Genomic DNA, 24,849 nt, shown 5'->3' on the forward strand with positions numbered 1-24,849 from the left:
CGATACCGATGATACAGAACGTGGCGCGTCGACAACAGAGCCCGTTTTTAAGAATTTGTAGTACGTATTTAATTCTGTTGAACGATTTGGTAGCGGAGAATTTTTTATTTGAAATTTGGTACATTTGGCTATTTTCGTTTATTATTAAATTTTATATAAAATATCGACAATTTTTTTAGTGAATTGTTTGAGAATTAATGGATTTGTCCAATACTTTAGCCGCGCTCTGTACCAGTAGATATAAAGTCAAGGGTATTGTAAAAAATTTTAAACGTATGTAAAAGCCGTTATTGCTTGACATAGCGTCGTAAAATCTTTTTACGTCTCTATTTTTTAGTTGCGTCTGCAACTTGAATCGATTGTTCATTCACAAAGTAATGAATATATGATTTACTTTTATGATTAAATTGTAATTTTATTGGAAATAAAGAAAATTCGTATGTAGGAGTTGTATGATCGAACGAAACCTTCGTGAAAAAGTTATGAGGCTACGAGAATCAGAAAATAGTCCCAGGTAGCTAAATCTGATACGAGAGATGGCTAGTGCGTTGAACATGAGTTGTTTTCAAGAGAATCGTAACTTTCATTGAAGACGCGGTTCCTAAAGAGAAAGTTGCACATTCTTGATAGATGACCGATTCATTATCAGCACATCGCTGAGGAAACAGGTACTCACTGTTGTTCAAGTTCAAAAGAGCTCAAAGAAACGCGAGACAGACAGAAGAAGACTTAAGGCAGTTAACCTTGAGCCAAAACGATCAGCTCCAAACTAATTCAAGCCCATCGAACTTGCTAGAGAACACGTTAATTAGACCGATGAACAATGGAGCTCCGTTCCATGCTCAGACGAAAATACAATGTGACTGTATGGTAACTATAGAAGAGAAAGAGGCTCCAAAAGACCTGGAGAAACGGCATTAGCTGAAGAAAGGGATAGTATAGAACAAAATCGAGTAGAAACTTATTCTATCCATGAAAAAGCGATTGGAAGCTGTATTGTTTACTGTTAATTTCATTATAAAGCTAAGACTGTTGGCTTTGAGTTGTTGGAATCAGAAAAAGAATTGAAGCTACAGATTTTTTGCTACAGCTGGCGATTTGAGTAGATTTTTTTACTCATTAGTACATTTCAAGTCTGACGCGGAGACTACTCAGATAATTTACAACTGCGGATAGTTCTATAAGTATTTAACAGATATATCTCCCTACGATAATGAAATTTTGCAAAATTTATGACACCGTGGGATATTAAATTTTTAGATTGACGGTTGGGTTAAAAAATTTGTGAAAAATGCTATTGGAAGATTCTGTTTTTATAAAAATGGTTTTACTTACAGCACATTTTGATGTATCCAAAATTTCTACTTCGGTAGTTACGTTGTCGAACGTCACATTATGTCGATAGAGAAAATCTGTAAGAAAAATATGAGGATTAAAATAAATTGAAATGGCCCAACAAGGGAAACACAAAAATTTTGGAAAAAACTTTATTTATCTATCAATTTAATATCCTTTAGCTCCATACGCTTTTTCCGGTGATGTTCAATAACTTCGATAACCGTCAAGGTCTTTAAAATAGCCATAGAGATCACCTCTTCATCGCGCATCGGCAACTGAGCCCGTTTTTAAGAATTTATTGCCAATCCTCAATTCTGTTGAACGGTTTGGTAGCGGAGAGTCTGGAAATTGTTGAAATTCGAACATAATTTATATCGGTTATTCATTCTGAAAAAGCGACTACCAGACGAGCACGTGTTATCTTGAACTTTGATCCAAGAAGTACCTGGCCTAACGAGGGAAACAGAAAAATTTTTATAATAAGAATCCTCAAGCTCCTTAAAATAAACATTAACTGCCAACGTCACCTCTTCATTGTTAGAAAATCTTTGACCACCAAGTCATTTTTTCTAGTCTGTAAACAGAGAATAATCCTAGGGGGCTAAATCTGGCGAATAGGGTGGATGAGGTAGCAATTCAAACTATAATTCATCAATTTTGGTCATTGCAATAACGGATGTGTGAGCTGGTGCATTATCTTAATGAAACAACACTCTTCTTAGCCAAATGCTTGAAACAACTACCGCCATCTCTAGATCAGGCCAGGTACTTTCGGAACTATCCTCGTATAGTTGAACAGAAGTTGTGTAATTTAAATTAATACAAGTAAGGCCCGAAATACTCAGTTTACCTTCAATCTCTGAAGACGATAATTTAGTAATTTACACGTACGTCAAATGTGTATTGAAAGTTCAGTATGAATATCTTCAACACGCTCCAGAAACTTCAACTTAGCTTAGAACCAAAAATTGAAAGAAGACAACGAAAAAAAATATGGAGAGAGCCGTCTATGTGGTACATTAGTCTTTTCTGATTTATTTTTTCCGACGTTCGAGATTCTGAAGAAATTAATTTGTTATCCAGTACCCCCTCCATTTGAAGAAATCGATAAAACTCTAGTTTCGTTGCTAAGTCGTCCTCTATCTATCTATACTCCAAAAGTGTTGAAATCAAAGTAAAATTGTGTTGATATAATTCTTTATATTCGCTGGTAAGTTTTTAAATATCTTTTAAACGTTGCTTTATATATATAATGCTCACAAAATTCCAGTTTTCTTTATTAATTTTCTTTTATTCGGCAAATTTCTTATAATTTTCCTGTGAATTCGTATTTTCTATTTATTTATGGAGCAAAACAAATAAAATGAAACTGATTCCTGTTTGGTTATATTTTAAGAAAATATAGCTCCTTTTTTATTGAAATCTGTTCTACCTACTCGTTTCTTCTTCTATTCATTTTTTCTTCGGGTTTTTCCTCTTCTTTTCTTAGTATCTTCCTTGGTAATCCACAATTATTTATTCCGGAGACGTGCCCCAGTCATCTAACTTGTTGTGTCCTCCATATTTGATGTTTGACAGCGAATGATGATTTAAACAGCAGATTAACATGGTGCTTTGTTTCAAAAGCGTCATACGGTCCTGCTTTCGCCAGAATTCGTTATTAAGTTTTGAGATATGGCAACACTGATGTGAATATGTCAAATTTGACATTGCCATCATGAAGATTTATTGATGAAGCGCCATCTAGAACCACTGCGTTTCGCTGGTTTTTGAATTTAATCTTGGTCGCACTTCCCTACAGGATGAATTTCGTCCAAAATCTTTGACGTTTCACGTTCTATAAAAATATGAATGAACCACTCTGTGTACGGATTATAAACAATCAGTTCTTCATATTTATGTAGCGAAATTTCTGTCAATTAAATAAATGATAAAATTTCTCGTATTGATAATGTGATTAACCTATTGTGTAATGCATTCTATTTAATAAGCGTCAGATTAACCACTTTTGTATACTTTCTCATAAAATATGCGCGCAGGCTTTCCTTACAGAAGACAAACCCAACGCTTCCTGTTAATAAAAGCGTAGGCACCAGCAATAATTTCAACTTTAAATCGACTTACACTTATTCAAATGTCGATGATATTTCGCAATCGCCCTGTATTCGGAACTGAATTTATTCAATTTCAACACTTAATGACGGGTTATTATTTGACAGGTTATGCGAGGTTAGTAACTAAGTTGGAATTTCAGGAACCGTTACATTGTTTGACGTTTCGATAACCAAGTTACTGTCTTCAGAAACTGTGCAAACAGTGTATTCAGTATGTGAGGTTAGGTTTTCCTTCCCTAGGAACGCAACTTCAATTGACAGAAAGCATGCGCGATCTGTATTTAAACCCCCACCACCAAAAGCAAAGTACCAATTACAAATCATTCCGGGATAATGATTACGTAACTTTTCTTCGATTTCTACAGCGTCAAACTTGAATTTTCAATGACTTAAAGCAAACAGAAAGTTGAAAATGTGATAATTATACGAAAAACTGTCCGATCGACAGATTTTATTATTTATAAAAAGTTTACCGGCGGCGGCGCTTAGCTTCAACTGAAAATCTTTCAATATTTTGCGATGTTCACGTTAAACTTGAAAACAATTCATCATTACTATTATTAGTATGTTCTCTGGAGGTTGCTAGGTACACGATTAACGTTATTACAGTAATAAGTTTTTGTTTCTATTCAACATGCCGCATTTGACGACTCTTAAAACAGAAAAGTATGTTGAAAAATAACAAATGTTGGTTATATTCGAAACCAGAAAGTTATATGCTTTCTATATGACGTTAAAAATATTTTTAATTGACGTATAAGGACCGTATTCTATTATTTAAATAATGCTTATGCATGTAAAATTAGCTGTGGTAGCTATGTCGGAAAATACATCGGGCAAACTAAGAGATCCGTTATCGTCAGGTTTAAAGAGCACTTTTTGAATTATTTTTTCCATGATCGATCATCATCTGCTTCCACAATTCTTCTCCACGGGCTCTACTTTTCTAACATCTCCCTACACTGCATCCAATCAACTTTTATTTTACCTTTTGACGAATAAAAATAAAAAATTATAATTGGATACGGCTTTGTTGTTTCCAAAATATTCTCCATTAAGATCAATACATCAGGTACCTCCAAAACATGTGATTTGGATATATTAACCGCTTCTTTAGATGTAGAAGAAATCATTGGGTGTCAAACAAGGTCTATACGGTGGATGAACTATCAATTCGATGTTCTGACTGTCCAAAAACCTTTTTATTTGAACTTATGTGTAAAAGTATGAGAGTTTTAACACTTTCTGCAAATCTACGTGGCTCTAATGGAACGGTAGTCACATGTCTAGTTATTTCGAAAAATATGGTATCCAACGCGAACAAATATTTTAGATAACTAAATTTTGATCCAATATCGAGTGGAACTAATACCCAAAGATATCAGTTTACGAACAGCATCGATGTTTTCTGATACAAGTCTATTTTGGACGACCTCGGCGGTTCGAGATGGCGCTCCATCACCAAAAACCGAAGCGAGTTGATGGGCACACTACTGATGGTTTAATTCACGTCAGAATTGACATACGAGGTCTGGCTATTTAATAACGAAACTGGTTTTTTCCATTGATCCAAGCAGTGCTGGAAGTCTTCTTTGGTGAGCGCCCTTAGGAGCCGTATCTTTTTTTGCTTTACCGCTTTCATCGACTGATTCAAATCGGTTCCCTTTTAAAGCAGACCCGTTGACGCTGTGGACTACTTTTACGAAATTCATTCTGGAGCGAAGTGGGCTCAAAAATTGAATTGGGAAAACTAGATCGAGATGATGCTACATCGCTAAAAGTCGGGGTGAGTTTTTAACTGTTTCAAGTATCTCTAAACACCTGAAGCCGTGAAGGCGTTGAGCACATAGACCCGTCGTGCCCCATTTCACGTCAACAAAGTCCGATGTCCTTTGAGAAGCCGATCAGGCGCTTTGCTTTGAACACTTTGATGTCGTTAGGCAGGTTGTTGGGTTTGTCCAGGTGCTTAAGGCACTCACAGATAACGTGGTCTGCAGTTTCGTCCTCCTCCATGCACCAGCGGCACTCCGGATCATCCGTGATGCCCGTGCTGTGAAGATGACGTTTTAGATGGCAGTGTGCGGTTACTAGTCTGATTTCGCGCCAATTTAGCTGGGGCAGTTTTTTGGTGAGAGACGAGCGAGAACTGTCTATATGGGCCTTCGCTTGCTTCATGCAAGGCGTCTTTTGGCCACACCAAGGATGGATTCTGGGCTTATTAGTGGGTTCGTCGATCCCAGTCTGGCGAGTGAACCCGCTATGTTATTGCCAAAATAAGATTCGCTTATTTTGGAGTGCCCCCCACAAAGTAGATAAAATTTTCTACAAAACGATACCAAGTGTAGCTCTGTAGGTCAAATAGTTTCTGAGATACAGCCTTTCAAAAATTTCCGAGAAAAACTTAGATTTCATCCCTTAACGCATTCAGAATCTGAGAGTGCATAATTTTTTCACGTTTCTAAACTTTTTTGTTCATGCAATATACCTTTCAGAATTAAATTACAGTCCAGTCAGAGTACCTTGTATTTTTTGTGTGTAAATTACTCATTACCATCATTATAACTCATAAGGACAAATTTACGAATAAAACGATTTTTCCATTTTTGCTTATTTGATGATTGTGAGAGAACCATAAGGCCTAAAGACGTACAATTAAGCTTAAATGAAAGCTAATTAAATTTGCTAACTTTTATCATTATTTTTTTTCCTTAGAACATGTAATTTCCCTGATTTTTAGGTCCAAAGCTGACCAAAAGTTAAAATTATACTTTTTTGGAAAAAATTTGCAGTTTTTGAAAGGCTGTATCTCAGAAACTATTAGACATATAGAGCTACAATTGATCTCGTTTTGTACAAAATTTAATCTACTTTAAATAAGTACGGAATAGCCATTCACGACAAACGCATCATTTCAAAGTTATAGTGAGAAAACCAGCATAATGGCAAAAATTCGAGGTTTTTAGAGTACTACGAAAAAAGTTTTTCATTTCCGAAAGAAAAATTGGATTTAGACTTTCCTAAACATACCAAAAAATCAGAACTAGCCGTCACTTGCGATTTTAGGCGTTTTTTTGGTACCATTTGACTGGCCTATATCTTGTTCATAAATACGTTATACGTTGTATTTAGTTTTAAAAAAATACGGTCCTGATAATATATTTATTAAGTTGTAAACTTTTAAGTATTTTATGTATAAAATAAATTTTATATCTGCGGGTCTCGAGATGGTCTACTTTAGATAAATATAGAGGATGGGTTCTGGCGAAGAGGAAATAGCCATTATTACAGATTTCTAAGGATTTTTTTCTTCAATAGACAACAGAGCCGCGGGAACAATTCTTTAACAATCAGAATCGCGAAGTTTGCGAAATAATTTTCTATTCCATTCGATCGCTTATTGTGTGATTATATCGAAAGTGTTGTGACTGGTTAGCCCCGAGATTTCGAAATTCGTTTTATAATAATCTATTATTCACCGTATTTACTAATTTGTTCTCGTTAAAGAACTGATATATCGCTTCCTCTTTGATTAAAATGAATAGCTTGTTATCGAAGAATGAACTTTATATACCATAATCGTACAATTCATATCTGCCCACAATAGATAATAAAAAAAAAAGATTAATCAATACATCGACTTTTATTGATTGGTAAGACTACAAAAGAGATAGATCATTGAGATTAAGATAGATATCTACAGAATGCGGTGTACTGATACCTTCACGCAACTTTCCCGGTCTTTTTTTTAAAACTGAAATGAATTTTTTTGTCGTTTCTGTTTCCAAGACGACTGCAGATGTCTTATAGAGGTTGCTTGTCTTTTCCTATTCATCCCTGACTGTTTAACATTTGCACATTCGTCTGACTGAATATTTAACATCACACTTTCTACAAGAACTGTCATCATCAAAACCGATCTTGAAAACATTCTGAAGTAGTAGAAACAATCTTAACACAGCAAGGCTGCAGTTTTAACAAAAGCTGGTACTGAAACTTAACATTAGGTCCTATCTTAGTTCACAAAACTTGAGATCAAAAAGTTATGGACTCCACAACAGCTTCTTATCCTCTACAAGGCCCAGATTCGTCCATTTTTGGAGTACTACTCGTACATTGGGAGCTCGGCTTCCAAACATACCTTGAGGATGCTCAACTTGATACAGAAGACTGCAATTCGAATTGTAGGCGATCCAAAATCGACCAGAAACTTTGAGAGCTTAAATCATAGAAAAAAAATGTTGCAGAATTGTTTCTACAATAGGAGATTTTCTTCTAAGCTCTCCAACTTAACTCCAACTATCTGCAAGACCTACTCGACAGACAAACGTGGCTAATGCACGTCGAGCTTGCCTGCAGGTGCTCAGAACGTCAATATATCGAGACTCCTCTCTTTGGGAGCTATTTATGATGCAGACACGCTAAAACATACACAATCGGGTCTTCTGCATCTCTTACCAATCAACTATTCCATTGAAAATAGCAAAATTCGATTAGTAACTTCTAATCGGACGATTTCATCCACTATAAACACTTGTGCAAGCTTTATAGTTTTTCTAGTGATGTTAAAAGTGTTTTTAAAGGACATTGGTCATTTTAAACACTGGTTTATCAGAAGTACTATGTGCACAATGATCCTTAACCATCCTAAATATAAATTATGAAGTATATATTCGAAAACTGAACTGAATTTCTATATTTCGTACAGAACACATATACAATCGACCGGTTTCGATGTATTTGGATCTCGTCAGGGCAGAGTAACTAATAGGATACGGTTATCTAAGAATTGTTCTTCATACTATTAGTATCACGGACTGTACGAAATGTCGATGGTGCACATCATCAATGAATCACATATACAATGCTTAGATACATAGGTAAGCCTCGCAGTTTTTGCCTAGTGACGTCAGAAGTTTCAAGCAAAATTGGGTGTTTTAACCAAGTCATGTGATACTACACTTGTTGCGTTGAGGTCAATTATTCTGAACGCAAGTATTCAATCAACGCGCGGAGAAAGACATCAATCCTCGTAGGTTGAATTTTTTCAAATAATTTATCTACAGGTTTGAAAGGAAAGGTCGCAGACTGATAATAGACCGTTCAATTGCAACAAATCACGGAATTGTGGTGGTTGGATCTCCACCTTATAATTAAAAGGGTATCGAACTTAATGAACATTTTTCTAAAAATTTAATGTTGTCTATGTTGAGTAAGGTACTTCTGGAACTATCCTCGAATCTCTAGTGATACTGAAGAGTTTACATAGGGGAAAACGCCCCTTTAGATTCTGAGCTACGTACAAAATAAAATCTATAATTTGACAACGACGGTTTTTTATATTTAGGCGCGTCGTATCGAAATGAAGTAAATTTTTTTCTCGGCCGGGAAACTTCCGGCGAATCATCAGTTTGCAATTTTTCGAAAGTATTAACGTTAAACGTTAAATTAAATTTTAACAAGTGTGAAACGAACCGATGAAGCAACGCGACTCGAAATAAAAAAAACGAACAAATAAATTTGCCATCAAAAGCAGACATGTAAAATCGTTCACGGTCGTCTCTGATATGTCGCCGATACGCTTTCAAAAACACCATAAAACAATAGTTTCGTTGAAAGAGAGACAATGGTCCATCTGTTGTTTCGATATTTACGCAATCTTCTGCAGTAATAGATTATCCGTAGAATGGTTCCGTGTTTCATTTAAACGAACAGAACCGGCCATATAAATGTTTGTTGTTCCTAAACCGAACTGATGATATAACTCTCTGAAAACGTCTTAATACTTTTCGAATAATTAGAAAAGCTCTAGAATTAAGTATGGACATGGAGAGAATCGATGAAGAAAGAACAACAAAGAAGCGGGCAGTTAGATCACGTAGAATATGGTCTAAAGATGATCAAGATTGAAAATTGGTAAATTCAAACCAAGGATCTACTAAATTTTAGAATAAGTTTCAAAAGAAAACCACCATCGAATCAAACATCAAACAACAACGACCTCTTGGTTCATGGCATCCCCCCTATCACCTTCTCTGGCTGCTGGCAACAACATACGAAAACCTCCCTGGAATCTACTATAACTCCCTAGACAATTCTCCCATATCCATCAGATGAAATCTTACCACACACATTTCGTTGCAGCATTTCTGGGGTTTTCCTGTGAACTGGTTCTCCAGCCGACGATGGGAAATACTGCTGCAGCAGCTGTACCCGCACGTGGATTAAATTTTTCAAAAACTCAAATAAAAAAACCCCCCCCCAAACCGAGAACTATCGTTTTAACTTGCTAAATCTCTCATTTCATTCTCTTCTGGCCAATAGTCGCAGCAACCACCACAACCCCAGCTCTGCAGAGGAACAGCTCTTATATCAGGGCTCCTAATTCACAATAAACCTACTTCAGTTATTCGCGCACGAAATACTTCCAAACAAATGATGAGGGATCATCCTTCGTACGGTCCTTGTTTGACATCCATTAATTTCTTCGTACTCCTGCAGACCAAACATAAATTGCGAGGTTAACGTTTTTTTACACCCGAAGAAACGATTTATGCGTTCAAATCACGTGCTTTGGACAATTGGATCAAACGCATTCAAAAAAAATTTTGATTCTAATGTAGAATATTTTGAAAAACAATAAATCTAACAGACACTATTATTTTTGGTTTGGTATGTTAAAAGTTGAGTAGCAATTCTAGTTAGGGTCTCATTTTAGAGCTTTTGTTGTTAATATGAAGAGTACCTGCTTTTTAGAAGGTTACCACACCTCTAATGTATTATATAATTTTTTTTCGTTACTTTTAACTGAATCTGATCCTGTCCTTTTATCTATGAAACCTAAGCGAGTATCATGATTTCTGTTGACCACGTCTTGTACTTAATCATCATTATTGATTTCAATGTGAAACTACCTTTATAATACTGAAGAAGTATTTTATTTTTTTCGGTGCAAAAAGAGGTTTTTCACATATTGACTTTGGTGGAAAAAGATTATTTAAAAACGTAATCAGTATTTCACGAACAGAATTTTTATGTTGCGGTGTTTAAAATCTATCTAAATCTGTTTCGGAAATATTTACTAAGAAAACGCACTTATTATAGTCTATGATTGGTAGTGATCTAACCATCTTTTACTCGAAGCAATTCAGGCCTCCTGTGACTTCGTTGTGGATTAAATTTGTAACTTGCCATTCGGTTTGTTACGTTTTTCTTCAAAGATTCCTCTCTGATCCACTTCTCATTTATTTATTCTAAAATACGAGTTTTAATTCGTTATCGACCTCCCACTTCATTCGAGGAATTTAATATAACCTCGGAATGTATTCTAAATCGTCCTCTACCTATCTGCACTACACCTATTAAAGAAATTTGTGTGGTGATATTATTCTTTGTACTTTTCAGTGCTAAATTCAACTCACTCCAAATGGGAATCCAGTTGAGGGCTGCAACCATCTCGGATTTCCACAGATCTCATTTTTAATATATATACATATATAAATCTGAGTTGTTTTTATATTTATAACTGCTTTTGTTCGTTGGGCGCTTTTCTATCAGAAGTTAAAGGAATTTTATTATTTTTTCAATAAGTTTATTTGTTGATGAAACTTTTTTTTATTCGTCTTAGCAATAAATATTAATTTAGCTAATCTTGTTTACGAGCTTGGTCCAGTCAAAACTAAATTATATATAGCATATGCTATAACGTGCGGTTCCTTATTGGGAACGTGGCAATGAAACACCAAAGTGTACTAACTTTAATATATTTTCCGAGCTTTTGAAGACTTATGTATACAAAAGTCAAGGTTTGATTCAGAATAATGCGCTGATGGATATCGGTTCTGCAGTATTCACATCCGGTTAAACTTACGTGGTACTATCGAGAGAGACAAGCTCGGGCGAATTACATCTAATTCATGTCGACTTTGGAAGTATTAAAGCGCGGGAATCCTTTATTTGTGAATATAACTAAGAAGATTTGTCAAAAAACCTCCGACGAAAATCCATAAAGACAAGGAATGGGCTTCGAGGAAAGCTGTAGCTGAAGCTCAGAAGTAGTACTGGAAGAAAAAGAGCAAGCTCATAAGACAAAGAATGGGCTTTAAGAAAATTCTTTGACGGTATTTATCCTAAAATACGAGTTTTAATTAGTTTTCGACCTTCCAATTAATTCGAGGAATTTAACAAAATCTCGGAATGTATTCTAAATCGTCGTCTATCTACCTACACTACACCTATTAATGTAAATTTGTGGTGATATCATTCTGTGTACTTTTCAGTGCCAAATTCAACTCATTCCAATTGGGAATCCAGTTGAGGGCTGCAACCATCTCGGATTTCCATAGATTTTATTGTTAATATATATAAATCTGAGTTATTTTTAAATTTATAACTGCTTTTGTTCGTTGGGCGCTTTTCTATTAGAAGTTAAAGGGATTTTATTATTTTTCCAATAAATTTATTTGTTGCTGAAACTTTTTTTATCGTTCTTAGCAATAAATATTAATTTGAATAATAGTATCCGGGGATAGTTCTCTAATTTACGACCTTAGTCCAGTCAAAACTAAATTATATATAGCACATGCTATAACGTGCGGTTTATATTGGGAACGTGATAAAGAAACACCAAAGTGTACTAACTTTAATATATTTTCCGAGCTTTCGAATACTTATGTATACAAAAGTTGATTCAAAATAATGCGCTGATGGATATCGGTTCTGCAGTATTCACATCCGGTTAAGATTACGTGGCACTATCAAGAGAGACAAGCCTGCGCGGAAGTATTAAAGCGCGGGAATCCTTTATTTGTGAATATAATAGACTAAGAAGCATTAACCGTCAAGACTGTAGCTGAAGCTCAGAAGTAGTACTGGAATAAAAAGAAAAAGCTCATAAGACAGAGAATGGGCTTTAAGAAAATTCTTTGTCGGTATTTATTCTAATATACGAGTTTTAATTAGTTTTCGACCTCCCAATTCATTCGAGGAATTTAGCAAAATCTCGGAATGTATTCTAAATCGTCCTCTATCTAACTACACTACACGTATTAAAGGAGATACCATTCTTTGTATTCTACAGCTGCCAAATTCAATTGGGAATCCAGTTGAGGGCTGCAACCATCTCGGATTTCCATTGAGCATTGAAATGCCATAAAAACTAAACTATCTTATTTACTACAAAATGTATTGCTGGTGAGTGTTCATGCGATGTCCAAGTTAATCTATTTCAATTAAATATCGAAAATTTTGAGCTTCGGCTACAGCTTTCCTCGAAACCTATTCCCTATCTTTATGGATTTTTCTTGGGGGTTTTACGACAAGTCGACATCAATTAGTTGTAACCTGATGTTTTTGATGACATCATATTTTTCAATGTTCTCTTCATGAATAGAATACAAAGAATACATTTCTTGATCCTCATGGGCATTTTTTTACGCATTTGCTAACCACCGTTTATGGCTGAAGTAGTCTTGGCAAGCAGATCTAGCAGAGGGTTTCAGTATTTCCCAAAATATGTTACAGGTTTTTGCCCACACCATAATCCATTCATAAAAATAAATACTGCTGAAGATAAACGTGTTGTATTGATAAGTAAACGTGTTCGACGACTCGGGGGCCAAGAGATTAGATCAGTGAAAAAGTCTATAGTGAAAAAGCATTTTTGAAAAAGTGGCTACGAGATCCATATGATACCAAATTGGTTGGGGATGTTTAAAGAGCTTTAATAACTATTTCTTCTTCAGTTTTATCGTCAATACTCGATTTTTTTCTTTTGGTTTTGCAGCTAACTTTTTACGTTTTTATAATTTTTCTGATGATTGTTACTTTTTTTAACGATATCCGTTCCTTGCCATATAGTAATTGTATACTTTCGTAATTTCTTCTTTCTTATTTATACAATTATATACAAAAATTAAATTGTAAGGTTCAACATCAATTTATAGGTTAGATTTAATTGTTCATTAATAATTTAACGTTGATTTCTTTGCAATAGTGTTTCAATTATGTAAACGATTCTTCAATTTCAATATTTGTACCGTTGCATTTCATTACAATATATATGAATAAATTTTACGGTAAAGTAAGTATTATTCAAATGGCCCTCGTATAATAAACAAATACTATCAATCTTCAGTATTATTACTCTATAAATATTTATCGGTACCTTATGGAAATATCTTGTTTTAGTTCTTTAGCACGAGATGTTTTTTTTTCGAGTAAACTGATTATTTTTTTTTATTTTCATTACCACCTGCAATACACACAAACTCGTAAAATCAACTCATCTAATAGCTAACGCTTTATTGGTTCTCGGATTTTTCAAAAAACACGTCTTGGACACTTATTTCGCCTACACAAAACATCCGAGAATGATGTATAGGGTCATTCAGTGGCGTATGTTGTTAAAATCTACTGTAAAAGCAAATAAAAAAATTTCTATACCTATAAACAACAACCACGATGATATAAGAAAAATATAAAAGTTTGTGCTCACCCTATAGTTCACGTGATACGCATTGAATATAAACAATACGATTTATTTTGATATTTGAGTTGATGTAGATAAGAATATACGAGGGTTGTTACTAAATTTTTGAGATATTGTATTAAATACGAGGTCTGGTTAATAAATAATGACACTGTGCGCCTTGGGTATCTAGATATCTTGTCTATACACGTCCCAAAACACGTTTCCGTCTCTATTATAGTATTTGTGCAGTAGCAGTTTGTTTTTTATCTCGTACTGAAAACCATGAGCAACGTATCAATCCAAATTTCTTGTTAAATTGGAAAAAACTCCGATTGAGTGCTATACATTGTTACAAGATACCTACGGGGGCAATTATCTACCTCGTGCGCTTGTTTTTGAGTGGTGTAAGCGCTTTAGTGACGGCCGAGAGAGCTATGAAGCGCCCAGGTCGCCCCAACTCCGGAAACAACCAAAACCAACCAAATTGTACGTGCAGTTCGTAGAATGGGTATCGAGATGATTGCCGAAGATGTAAACGACGCTAAAGAAACGGTTAAAGAAATTTTACACGGGGAATTACACAATACAAAAGTCTCTGCGTAGCTGGTGCCAAAAAAATCTGACTCCTGACCAAAAGTTTCTGCGTCAACGGGTCTAATCAGATTTCATTGAAATATTAGAAAGATTGGAAAGGTTAGAAAGAGATCTGCTTTGGAAGGGACCAGATTTAAGGCAATGGAACCGGTAAAGCAGGGCTCCTAAAGGCCCTGATTTCCAGCACTGCTTGGATCAATGAAAAACCCATGGACGTGTGTGGCGATGGGAGGGGAGTATATTAAAGGAAAGCATTCGAATGTAGAATAACTTTTATGATAAAACCCTTTGACATTACAATCATTCGAAATCGCGAACATTTTCTATGACATGAATTAAACGGTATGTTAATCAACTCGCTTTTGGTGATGAAGCGCCAATTCGAGCTGCCGTTGTGCCAGAAATCATCGTAAACTGTTATTGCAAGTTCGTCACGTGTCATACCATGAGATTGAGGCATATTTGGGCATTAGCTCAACTCGCAGTGAAAAAGATTTGTTCGTATCGGTTGCCGCATAATTTGACAATCGCTAAACTAAAATCTCGACTCGATTGGTGCGAAGAAATGCTAAAAAAATGCTTCAAAAGATAAAATTTTTTTCTTTTGTTTGTTCTACTACCCTTTCTAGCTCTTTCTTATCCGTAGTCTTCACACCTAGATAGACGAAAGACTTTTTCAAAATGATTTTCCTCGTTTTTCGTCCTGAAAGGTTTGATTTTCAGTTGATTCGTCATTTATCGATGTATTTCCGTGTATTTATCCTTTTCGCTATTAATCTTGAAGCAATTCTTAAATTCTTTACCAATCTTCTGGCCAGTAACCCATCAATTTGATGCTTCTGGTGATAGATCAAATATTTCGTGTGTATTTGGCGCTTTCTTCATAATTACCTCCAATGTGAGGTTCAAAAGACGTCTCCCTGCTTCGGTATCCTTTTATAACTTTCTGATAATCTTCCTCCAGATCTCAGTTCTACTTGAAGTCAGGTTTACCATTCTTATTAGTCTTCTAGGATCACCTAAAAATTCTAAAGCCTTCAGCTTGTTTATAATCTATGAACAGTAAATATAGTTCTAGATTTTAGTCTTCATTAATGCTCTGTAGTAGTTTTAAAGTAAAATTTTGGTCCGCTGCAAGTCTAATATGAAAATTCATCTACTTCAATCATTCTGCTATGCTTTTCTGTTGTCGTTCAGTAGATTTCCGAAGTACTCGGCCCGCGTTTTCGTGAAGACAAATATATTGTTCAAAAGTCGAAGAGAAGAACGGATTAAGTTACATAGAGTGTGGTAAAAATGGTTGTTTATTGTTTTCAAAATTGCTGTCAAAAAAAAAATTGAACGACATATATAAATCATTTGCTAAAACGGTCATCGATTCAAAAATAATTATATGTTTGCGACCACTGCAGCTATATATTTTAAATTAATTAGTATCTCAACATATAGAAACCGTTGATTTATTACAACCGCAAGTAGTGTACATTTGAAAGATATAGATGCCCACATCTCTTCCTATTACCTTTTTAACACCTCGACTACTTAAAAGACAGAGCTGGACTTGATATTAATACACCTTCTTTGCATATGAATCAGAGTATATCGTATAATTCCGATTTTTGATGCCAAGGGCGTAGTTCATTGGGAGTTTCTTCCCCACAGGTTCGTATTAAATATTTTTATCTCCCTCATAATATAAATTTGAGCGCTACATCAAGGTGACTCAATAGCAGTTATAAAATATTATCAAATCGTATCATTGGATTTTTTTTCAAATAATTCTAGTTTTATTGAGTCCTTTCTGTAGATTGGACTGTTTTCTGTGGCCCACCCTGTAAATTCGACTGTTTCCTGTGGCCTCTCTGTCGGCTGGACCATTTTTTTGTCACTGTCCCTGTACGGTAGACTGTTTTCTGTGAACCACCCTGCCCACCCTGTGGGTTGGACTGTTTCCTGTGGCCTCGAAGGTTGGACTTTATTATTGGATCCTCTCTGGTAAAAGTGGCGATAAAGTGTGGTCATACAATCAGTGTCAAAAAAAAACAATAAAACAGACCGAGAGGCAAAATTTTTCCATTTAAATCTCATAAATACTGTAAAATATTATTTTGGACTGTTTCTGTGACCCATTCTGCAGGTTGGACTATATTATTGGATCCTCTCTGGTATAAGTGGTGATAAAGTGTAGTCATAAAATCAGGATGTCAAAAAAAAAATAATAAAAAAGACCAAGAGGTCAAATTTTTTGGTTGAAATCTCATCAATACTGTGAAATATCATTTTGGACTATTTCTGTGACCCACTCTGCAGGTTGGACTATATTATTGGATCCTCTCTAGTATAAGTGGTGATAAAGAGTAGTCATAAAATCAGGATATAAAAAAAATAATAAAGAGACCGAGAGGTCAAATTTTTCGATTTAAATCTCATAAATTTTGTGAAATATCATTTTGGACTGTTTCTGTGACCCACTCTGCAGGTTGGACTGTATTATTGGATCCTCTCTGGTATAAGTGGTGTTAAAGTGTAGTATTAAATCAGGATGTCAAAAAAAATAATAAAAAAGACCGAGAGGTCAAATTTTTTGGTTTAAATCTTGTCAACACTGTGAAATATCATTTTGGACTCTTTCTGTGAGCCACTCTGCAGGTTGGACTGTATTATTGGATCCTCTCTAGTATAAGTGGTGATAAAGTGTAGTTATAAAATCAGGATGTCAAAAAAAGTCGAGAGGTCAAATTTTTTGGTTGAATTCTCATCAATACTGTGAAATATCATCTTGGACTGTTTCTGTGACCCACTCTGCAGGTTGGACTATATTATTGGATCCTCTCTAGTATAAGTGGTGATAAAGTGTAGTCATAAAATCAGGATATAAAAAAAAATAATAAAGAGACCGAGAGGTCAAATTTTTCGATTTAAATCTCATAAATTTTGTGAAATATCATTTTGGACTGTTTCTGTGACCCACTCTGCAGTTTGGACTGTATTATTAGATCCTCTCTGGTTTAAGTGGTAATAAAGTGTGGTCACACAATCAAGGGTCTCAAAAAAATAGTAAAAACGACCAAGAGGTCAAATTTTTCGATTTAAATCTCATAAATTTTGTGAAATATCATTTTGGACTCTTTCTGTGAGCCACTCTGCAGGTTGGACGGTATTATTGGATCCTCTCTAGTATAAGTGGTGATAAAGTGTAGTCATAAAATCAGGATATAAAAAAAAAATAATAAAGAGACCGAGAGGTCAAATTTTTCGATTTAAATCAAATAAATTTTGTGAAATATCATTTTGGACTGTTTCTGTGACCCACTCTGCAGGTTGAACTATATTATTGGATCCTCTCTAGTATAAGTGGTGATTAAGTATAGTTATAAAATCAGGATGTCAAAAAAAAATTGGAGAGGTCAAATTTTTCGATTTAAATCTCATAAATTTTGTGAAATATCATTTTGGACTCTTTCTGTAAGCCACTCTGCAGGTTGGACGGTATTATTGGATCCTCTCTAGTATAAGTGGTGATAAAGTGTAGTCATAAAATCAGGATATAAAAAAAAAATAATAAAGAGACCGAGAGGTCAAATTTTTCGATTTAAATCAAATAAATTTTGTGAAATATCATTTTGGACTGTTTCTGTTACCCACTCTGCAGGTTGAACTATATTATTGGATCCTCTCTAGTATAAGTGGTGATAAAGTATAGTTATAAAATCAGGATGTCAAAAAAAATCGAGATGTCAAATTTTTTGGTTGAAATCTCATCTATACTGTGAAATATCATTTTGGACTGTTTCTGTGACCCACTCTGCAGGTTGAACTATATTATTGGATCCTCTCTAGTATAAGTGGTGATAAAGTGTAGTCATAAAATCAGGATATAAAAAAAATAATAAAGAGACCGAGAGGTCAAATTTTTCGATTTAAATCTCATAAATTTTGTGAAATATCATTTTGGACTGTTTCTGTGACCCACTCTGCAGTTTGGACTGTATTATTAGATCCTCTCTGGTTTAAGTGGTGATAAAGTGTGGTCACACAATCAAGGGTCTCAAAAAAATAGTAAAAACGACCAAGAGGTCAAATTTTTCGATTTAAATCTCATAAATTTTGTGAAATATCATTTTGGACTCTTTCTGTGAGCCACTCTGCAGGTTGGACGGTATTATTGGATCCTCTCTAGTATAAGTGGTGATAAAGTGTAGTCATAAAATCAGGATATAAAAAAAAATAATAAAGAGACCGAGAGGTCAAATTTTTCGATTTAAATCTCATAAATTTTGTGAAATATCATTTTGGACTGTTTCTGTGACCAACTCTGCAGGTTGGACTGTATTATTGGATCCTCTCTGGTATAAGTAGTGATAAAGTGTGGTCATACAATCAGGGTGTCAAAAAAATAATAAAAACGACCAATTGGTCAAATTTTTTGATTTAAATCTCATACATACTGTGAAATATCATTTTGGACTCTTTCTGTGAGCCACTCTGCAGGTTGGACGGTATTATTGGATCCTCTCTAGTATAAGTGGTGATAAAGTATAGTTATAAAATCAGGATGTCAAAAAAAATCGAGATGTCGAATTTTTTGGTTGAAATCTTATCAATACTGTGAAATATCATCTTGGACTGTTTCTGTGACCCATTCTGCAGGTTGGACTGTATTATTGGATCTTCTGTGGTATAAGAGGTGATAAAGTGTAGTCATAAAATCAGGATGTCAAAAAAAATAATAAAAAAGATCGAGAGGTAAAATTTTTCGATTTAAATCTCATAAATTTTGTGAAATATCATTTTGGACTCTTTCTGTGAGCCACTCTGCAGGTTGGACGGTATTATTGGATCCTCTCTAGTATAAGTGGTGATAAAGTATAGTTATAAAATCAGGATGTCAAAAAAAATCGAGATGTCGAATTTTTTGGTTGAAATCTCATCAATACTGTGAAATATCATCTTGGACTGTTTCTGTGACCCATTCTGCAGGTTGGACTGTATTATTGGATCTTCTGTGGTATAAGAGGTGATAAAGTGTAGTCATAAAATCAGGATGTCAAAAAAAATAATAAAAAAGATCGAGAGGTAAAATTTTTCGTTTTAAATCTCATAAATACTGTGAAATATCATTTTGGACTGTTTCTGTGACCCACTCTGGAGGTTGGACTGTTTTCTGTGACCCACCCCGTAAGTAAGACTGTTTTCTGCGGCCTACCCTGTATTTCAATAATAGACCTCAAGTTTCAGGAACAATGTATCGAATCGTTCTCATCGTACACAATGGCAAGTTGATAATATTATTTTATATCTTTGTAAATTTATTGTTCGCAGATACATAAAATCTTAACAAGATGGACATGTGGCCGTAAAATGTATCCTTTCTATAATTTATTTGACAAAATAATATAGTTGGTAAAAGTGAACGTAAAGAAAATGAAACTGTAAACTTACTGGTAGGTAATATCAGTAAAAATTCATTTTTGTGCAACAACCCTACATCAATAATAGTAGGTGTTTCTTAAATAATCAAACTGCCAAATAAATAGTGCTCATTATTCAATATTTATGATTCTCCCTACATTTCTACAATATTTTTAGATGAAGCCACTGTAAAAATATGATGCATCTTCGAGAGTTGTACATCCCCTTATTAATTTCATTATCGCTGCTAAATGTTTTACCTTTTAACTCGACCATCAACTTTGCGAACAAAAAATAGTCAGACGGAGCAACATCAGGACTATATGGTGGGTATTCAATCTCAATTGTCCTACTTAACTGCACTTTGCACAGCAGAAGATCTGTATCTAGTGTGTAAGAAGAAGCGTTAATCGTGATCCACCCTATACGATAAAATAAAATCCCGATGTGGCACGCATCGTTTAATTCGTTAAATTTATCTCGGAATCATCGTCGTGGCACAAATTGAGTTACTCGAGGCGTTTCGAGTATCCCACTCTTTGCGTATATGAGCTAATATAACTTAAAGAAATTATCTCCTTCGTTATCTTGCACTGAGACTATGGCGCCTGTTGTAGTTTGTATCTCTTCTCGCTATGTGCGCATTTTTTTCTTTTCGTTTTTTGTTTTTTTTTTCGATTTTTGTTTTGTCTTTTACGGATAGTTTATCGTAATGTTCATAGTTTCGTGAGAAAAACATTCTATTTTATAATGAAGCGTTGAAATTATTTTTATTTTTTTAATATGTTAGGTGGTTACGAGGTGGGATCAAAAACTACGATGAATTCATTTTTTATAGCAGATTGTTTATAAAAAATCACTGATTCGATTAAATTTAAGTTTGTGCTAAAAAAACAAATTGGGATTAAGAAAATGTTTGTTTTTGTAAATTTTAGTTCATTTTTTTTTAATTTCTATGCATTTTTTAATGAATTTATATGCATTTATATAAATTCAGATACATTATTTCCGTGAATTTATAGGCATTTTTCATGAATTAATATGCGTTTTCGAAAATCAATATGAATTTTTTGTGAACTAATGTGCATTTATATAAATTCAGATACATTATTTCCGTGAATTTATAGGCATTTTTCATGAATTAATATGCGTTTTCGAAAATCAATATGAATTTTTTGTGAACTAATGTGCATTTTTATGAATTTATATACAATTTCCGTGAATTTATAGGCATTTTTCATGAATTAATATGCGTTTTCGAAAATCAATATGGATTTTTTGTGAACTAATGTGCATTTTTATGAATTTATATACAATTTCCGTGAATTTATAGGTATTTTTTATGAATTAATATGCATTTTCGAAAATCAATATGAATTTTTTGTGAACTAATGTGCATTTTTATGAATTTATATACAATTTCCGTGAATTTATAGGTATTTTTTATGAATTAATATGCGTTTTCGAAAATCAATATGAATTTTTTGTGAACTAATGTGCATTTTTATGAATTTATATACAATTTCCGTGAATTTATAGGCATGCGTTTTCGAAAATCAATATGAATTTTTTGTGAACTAATGTGCATTTTTATGAATTTATATACAATTTCCGTGAATTTATAGGTATTTTTTATGAATTAATATGCGTTTTCGAAAATCAATATGAATTTTTTGTGAACTAATGTGCATTTTTATGAATTTATATACAATTTCCGTGAATTTATAGGTATTTTTTATGAATTAATATGCATTTTCGAAAATCAATATGAATTTTTTGTGAACTAATGTGCATTTTTATGAATTTATATACAATTTCCGTGAATTTATAGGTATTTTTTATGAATTAATATGCATTTTCGAAAATCAATATGAATTTTTTGTGAACTAATGTGCATTTTTATGAATTTATATACAATATCCGTGAATTTATAGGTATTTTTTATGAATTAATATGCGTTTTCGAAAATCAATATGAATTTTTTGTGAACTAATGTGCATTTTTATGAATTTATATACAATTTCCGTGAATTTATAGGTATTTTTTATGAATTAATATGCATTTTCGAAAATCAATATGAATTTTTTGTGAACTAATGTGCATTTTTATGAATTTATATACAATTTCCGTGAATTTATAGGTATTTTTTATGAATTAATATGCGTTTTCGAAAATCAATATGAATTTTTTGTGAACTAATGTGCATTTTTATGAATTTATATACAATATCCGTGAATTTATAGGTATTTTTTATGAATTAATATGCGTTTTCGAAAATCAATATGAATTTTTTGTGAACTAATGTGCATTTTTATGAATTTATATACAATTTCCGTGAATTTATAGGTATTTTTTATGAATTAATATGCATTTTCGAAAATCAATATGAATTTTTTGTGAACTAATGTGCATTTTTATGAATTTATATACAATTTCCGTGAATTTATAGGTATTTTTTATGAATTAATATGCGTTTTCGAAAATCAATATGAATTTTTTGTGAACTAATGTGCATTTTCATGAATTTATATACAATTTCCGTGAATTTATAGGCATTTTTCATGAATTAATATGCGTTTTCGAAAATCAATATGAATTTTTTGTGAACTAATGTGCATTTTTATGAATTTATATACAATTTCCGTGAATTTATAGGCATTTTTCATGAATTAATATGCGTTTTCGAAAATCAATATGAATTTTTTGTGAACTAATGTGCATTTTTATGAATTTATATACAATTTCCGTGAATTTATAGGCATTTTTCATGAATTAATATGCGTTTTCGAAAATCAATATGAATTTTTTGTGAACTAATGTGCATTTTTATGAATTTATATACAATTTCCGTGAATTTATAGGTATTTTTTATGAATTAATATGCATTTTCGAAAATTAATATGAATTTTTTGTGAACTAATGTGCATTTTTATGAATTTATATACAATTTCCGTGAATTTATAGGTATTTTTTATGAATTAATATGCATTTTCGAAAATTAATATGAATTTTTTGTGAATTTATAAACAATTTATATGCATTTTTATGAATTTTCATACAATTTTCGTGAATATATATATATATATATATATATATATATATATATGCATTTCTTATGAATTAATATGCATTTTCGAGAATTTATAAACAATTTTCGTGAATTTATAGACATTTTTTATGAATTAATATGCGTTTTCGAAAACTAATATGCATTTTTCGTGAATTTATATAAATTTTTGTAAATTTATATGCGTTTTTATGAATTTATATACAATTTCTGTGAATTTATAGGCATTTTTTATGAATTAATATGCATTTTCGAAAATTTATATGCATTTTCCGTGAATGAATTTGAATTCTTACGAATTTATATCCACTTTTCGTGATCATTATGTTTTTTATGAGTTTATATGCATTTTTCGTGAATTTATATTTATCATGAATTTTTATACAATTTTCGTGAATATATATGCATTTCTTATGGATTAATATGCAATTTGAGAATCTATATGTATGAATTAATATGTATTTATATGAATTAATATGCATTTATATGGATTAATATGCATTTATATGGATTAATATGCATTTATATGAATTATTACGCATTTATATAGATTATCATGCATTTGTATGCATTATATGCATTTTTCGTGAAATTATATACACATATTGTGAATTTATATGCATTTTTATGAATTTATACACCATTTCTTATGAATTAATATGCATTTTTGGAAATTAATATGCAATTTTCGTATATGAATTTGAATTTTTGTGAATTTATATTCACTTTTCGTGATCATATATGCTTTTTATTTGAAGATATGCATTTTTGTGAATTTATATGTAATATTTAAAAATTTATTTACAATTTTTGGTGAATTATTTTGCATTTTTATAAACTTATACATTTTTGGATTGAAATGATTTTTTTTTCAATAAATATGCAGTTTGTGAATTCATATGAAATTTTTGTGAATTTATATGCATTTTGCGTTACATGCATTTTTTGTGGATGAATTTGTATTTTTGCGCATTTATAAGCACTTTTCCTGATAATATATGCTTAATTTGAGTTTATATGCATTTCTATGAATTCATACGCCTTTTTTATGCATAGTTATATGCATATTTTGTGAACTTATATGTAATTTTTGTGAATATATATGCATTTTTGAGAATCTATATGTATGAAGTAACATGCATTTATATGAATTAATATGCATTTATATGAATTAATATTCATTTATATGAATTAATATGCACTTATATAGATTATTATGCATTTGTATGAATTAATATGCATTTTTTATCAACTAATATGTATTTTCGTTGGAGTATCTGCAATTTTTATTAATATAGACGCATTTTAATAAATTCAGATGCATTTATGTGAATTTAGATGCATGATTTTCAATCCATATAACTTTTTCATGAGCTTATATACGTTTGTTGATAATTTACATGTATTTTTACGAATTTATATGCACCTAAGTCCTTTTTTTAGATGTTTATTGTACACAATTGGGTTCCAATTATTTCCAAAACCACTAAACTGCTCCTGTTAAATAAAGTCGAACAACAAGATCATTTATAATATCAATATCTACTTACCACTGGTTGAACTGTATTCTCCTATATATCTCTTGGTTAAGTATCGAACAGTCACAGCTGAAAAGGAAAGAAAAAAAATCTATTAGTTCACTTTTGGATTACGTAAATCGACAGATGTCATAAACACGGATTATTGTTGAAAAATAACAGGCAAAAACCTTGTTGAATGGCCAGGGACCTTTACATCTCATCAATGATTACTACATTGATACTTGACTACTAAAAAACCACGTTTCTAGCTTGCCAAATACATCTTCTATGTCAAAAAATGCACAACCTTCATCAATTTTTTTGCCGACTCAGTAT

General features: G+C 32.7%; 1 protein-coding gene across 4 annotated transcripts in view; it reads right to left on the minus strand.

Annotated features, from left to right (window-relative positions):
• The window catches only part of LOC130447904 (ras-related and estrogen-regulated growth inhibitor-like), a 157,248-nt gene that overhangs the window by 60,114 nt on the left and 72,285 nt on the right, over positions 1 to 24,849 (minus strand). For all 4 annotated transcript variants that reach the window (XM_056784955.1, XM_056784952.1, XM_056784954.1 and 1 more), the window contains exons 2-3: positions 24,544 to 24,600; positions 1,336 to 1,412 (exon numbers count right to left, since the gene is read on the minus strand). In XM_056784955.1, coding sequence (XP_056640933.1) covers positions 1,336 to 1,412; positions 24,544 to 24,600 — 134 coding nt within the window. The remainder of the gene's footprint in view (positions 1 to 1,335; positions 1,413 to 24,543; positions 24,601 to 24,849) is intronic.

Source organism: Diorhabda sublineata, chromosome 8 (genome assembly GCF_026230105.1).
Source record: "Diorhabda sublineata isolate icDioSubl1.1 chromosome 8, icDioSubl1.1, whole genome shotgun sequence".
Classification (NCBI taxonomy): domain Eukaryota; kingdom Metazoa; phylum Arthropoda; class Insecta; order Coleoptera; family Chrysomelidae; genus Diorhabda; species Diorhabda sublineata.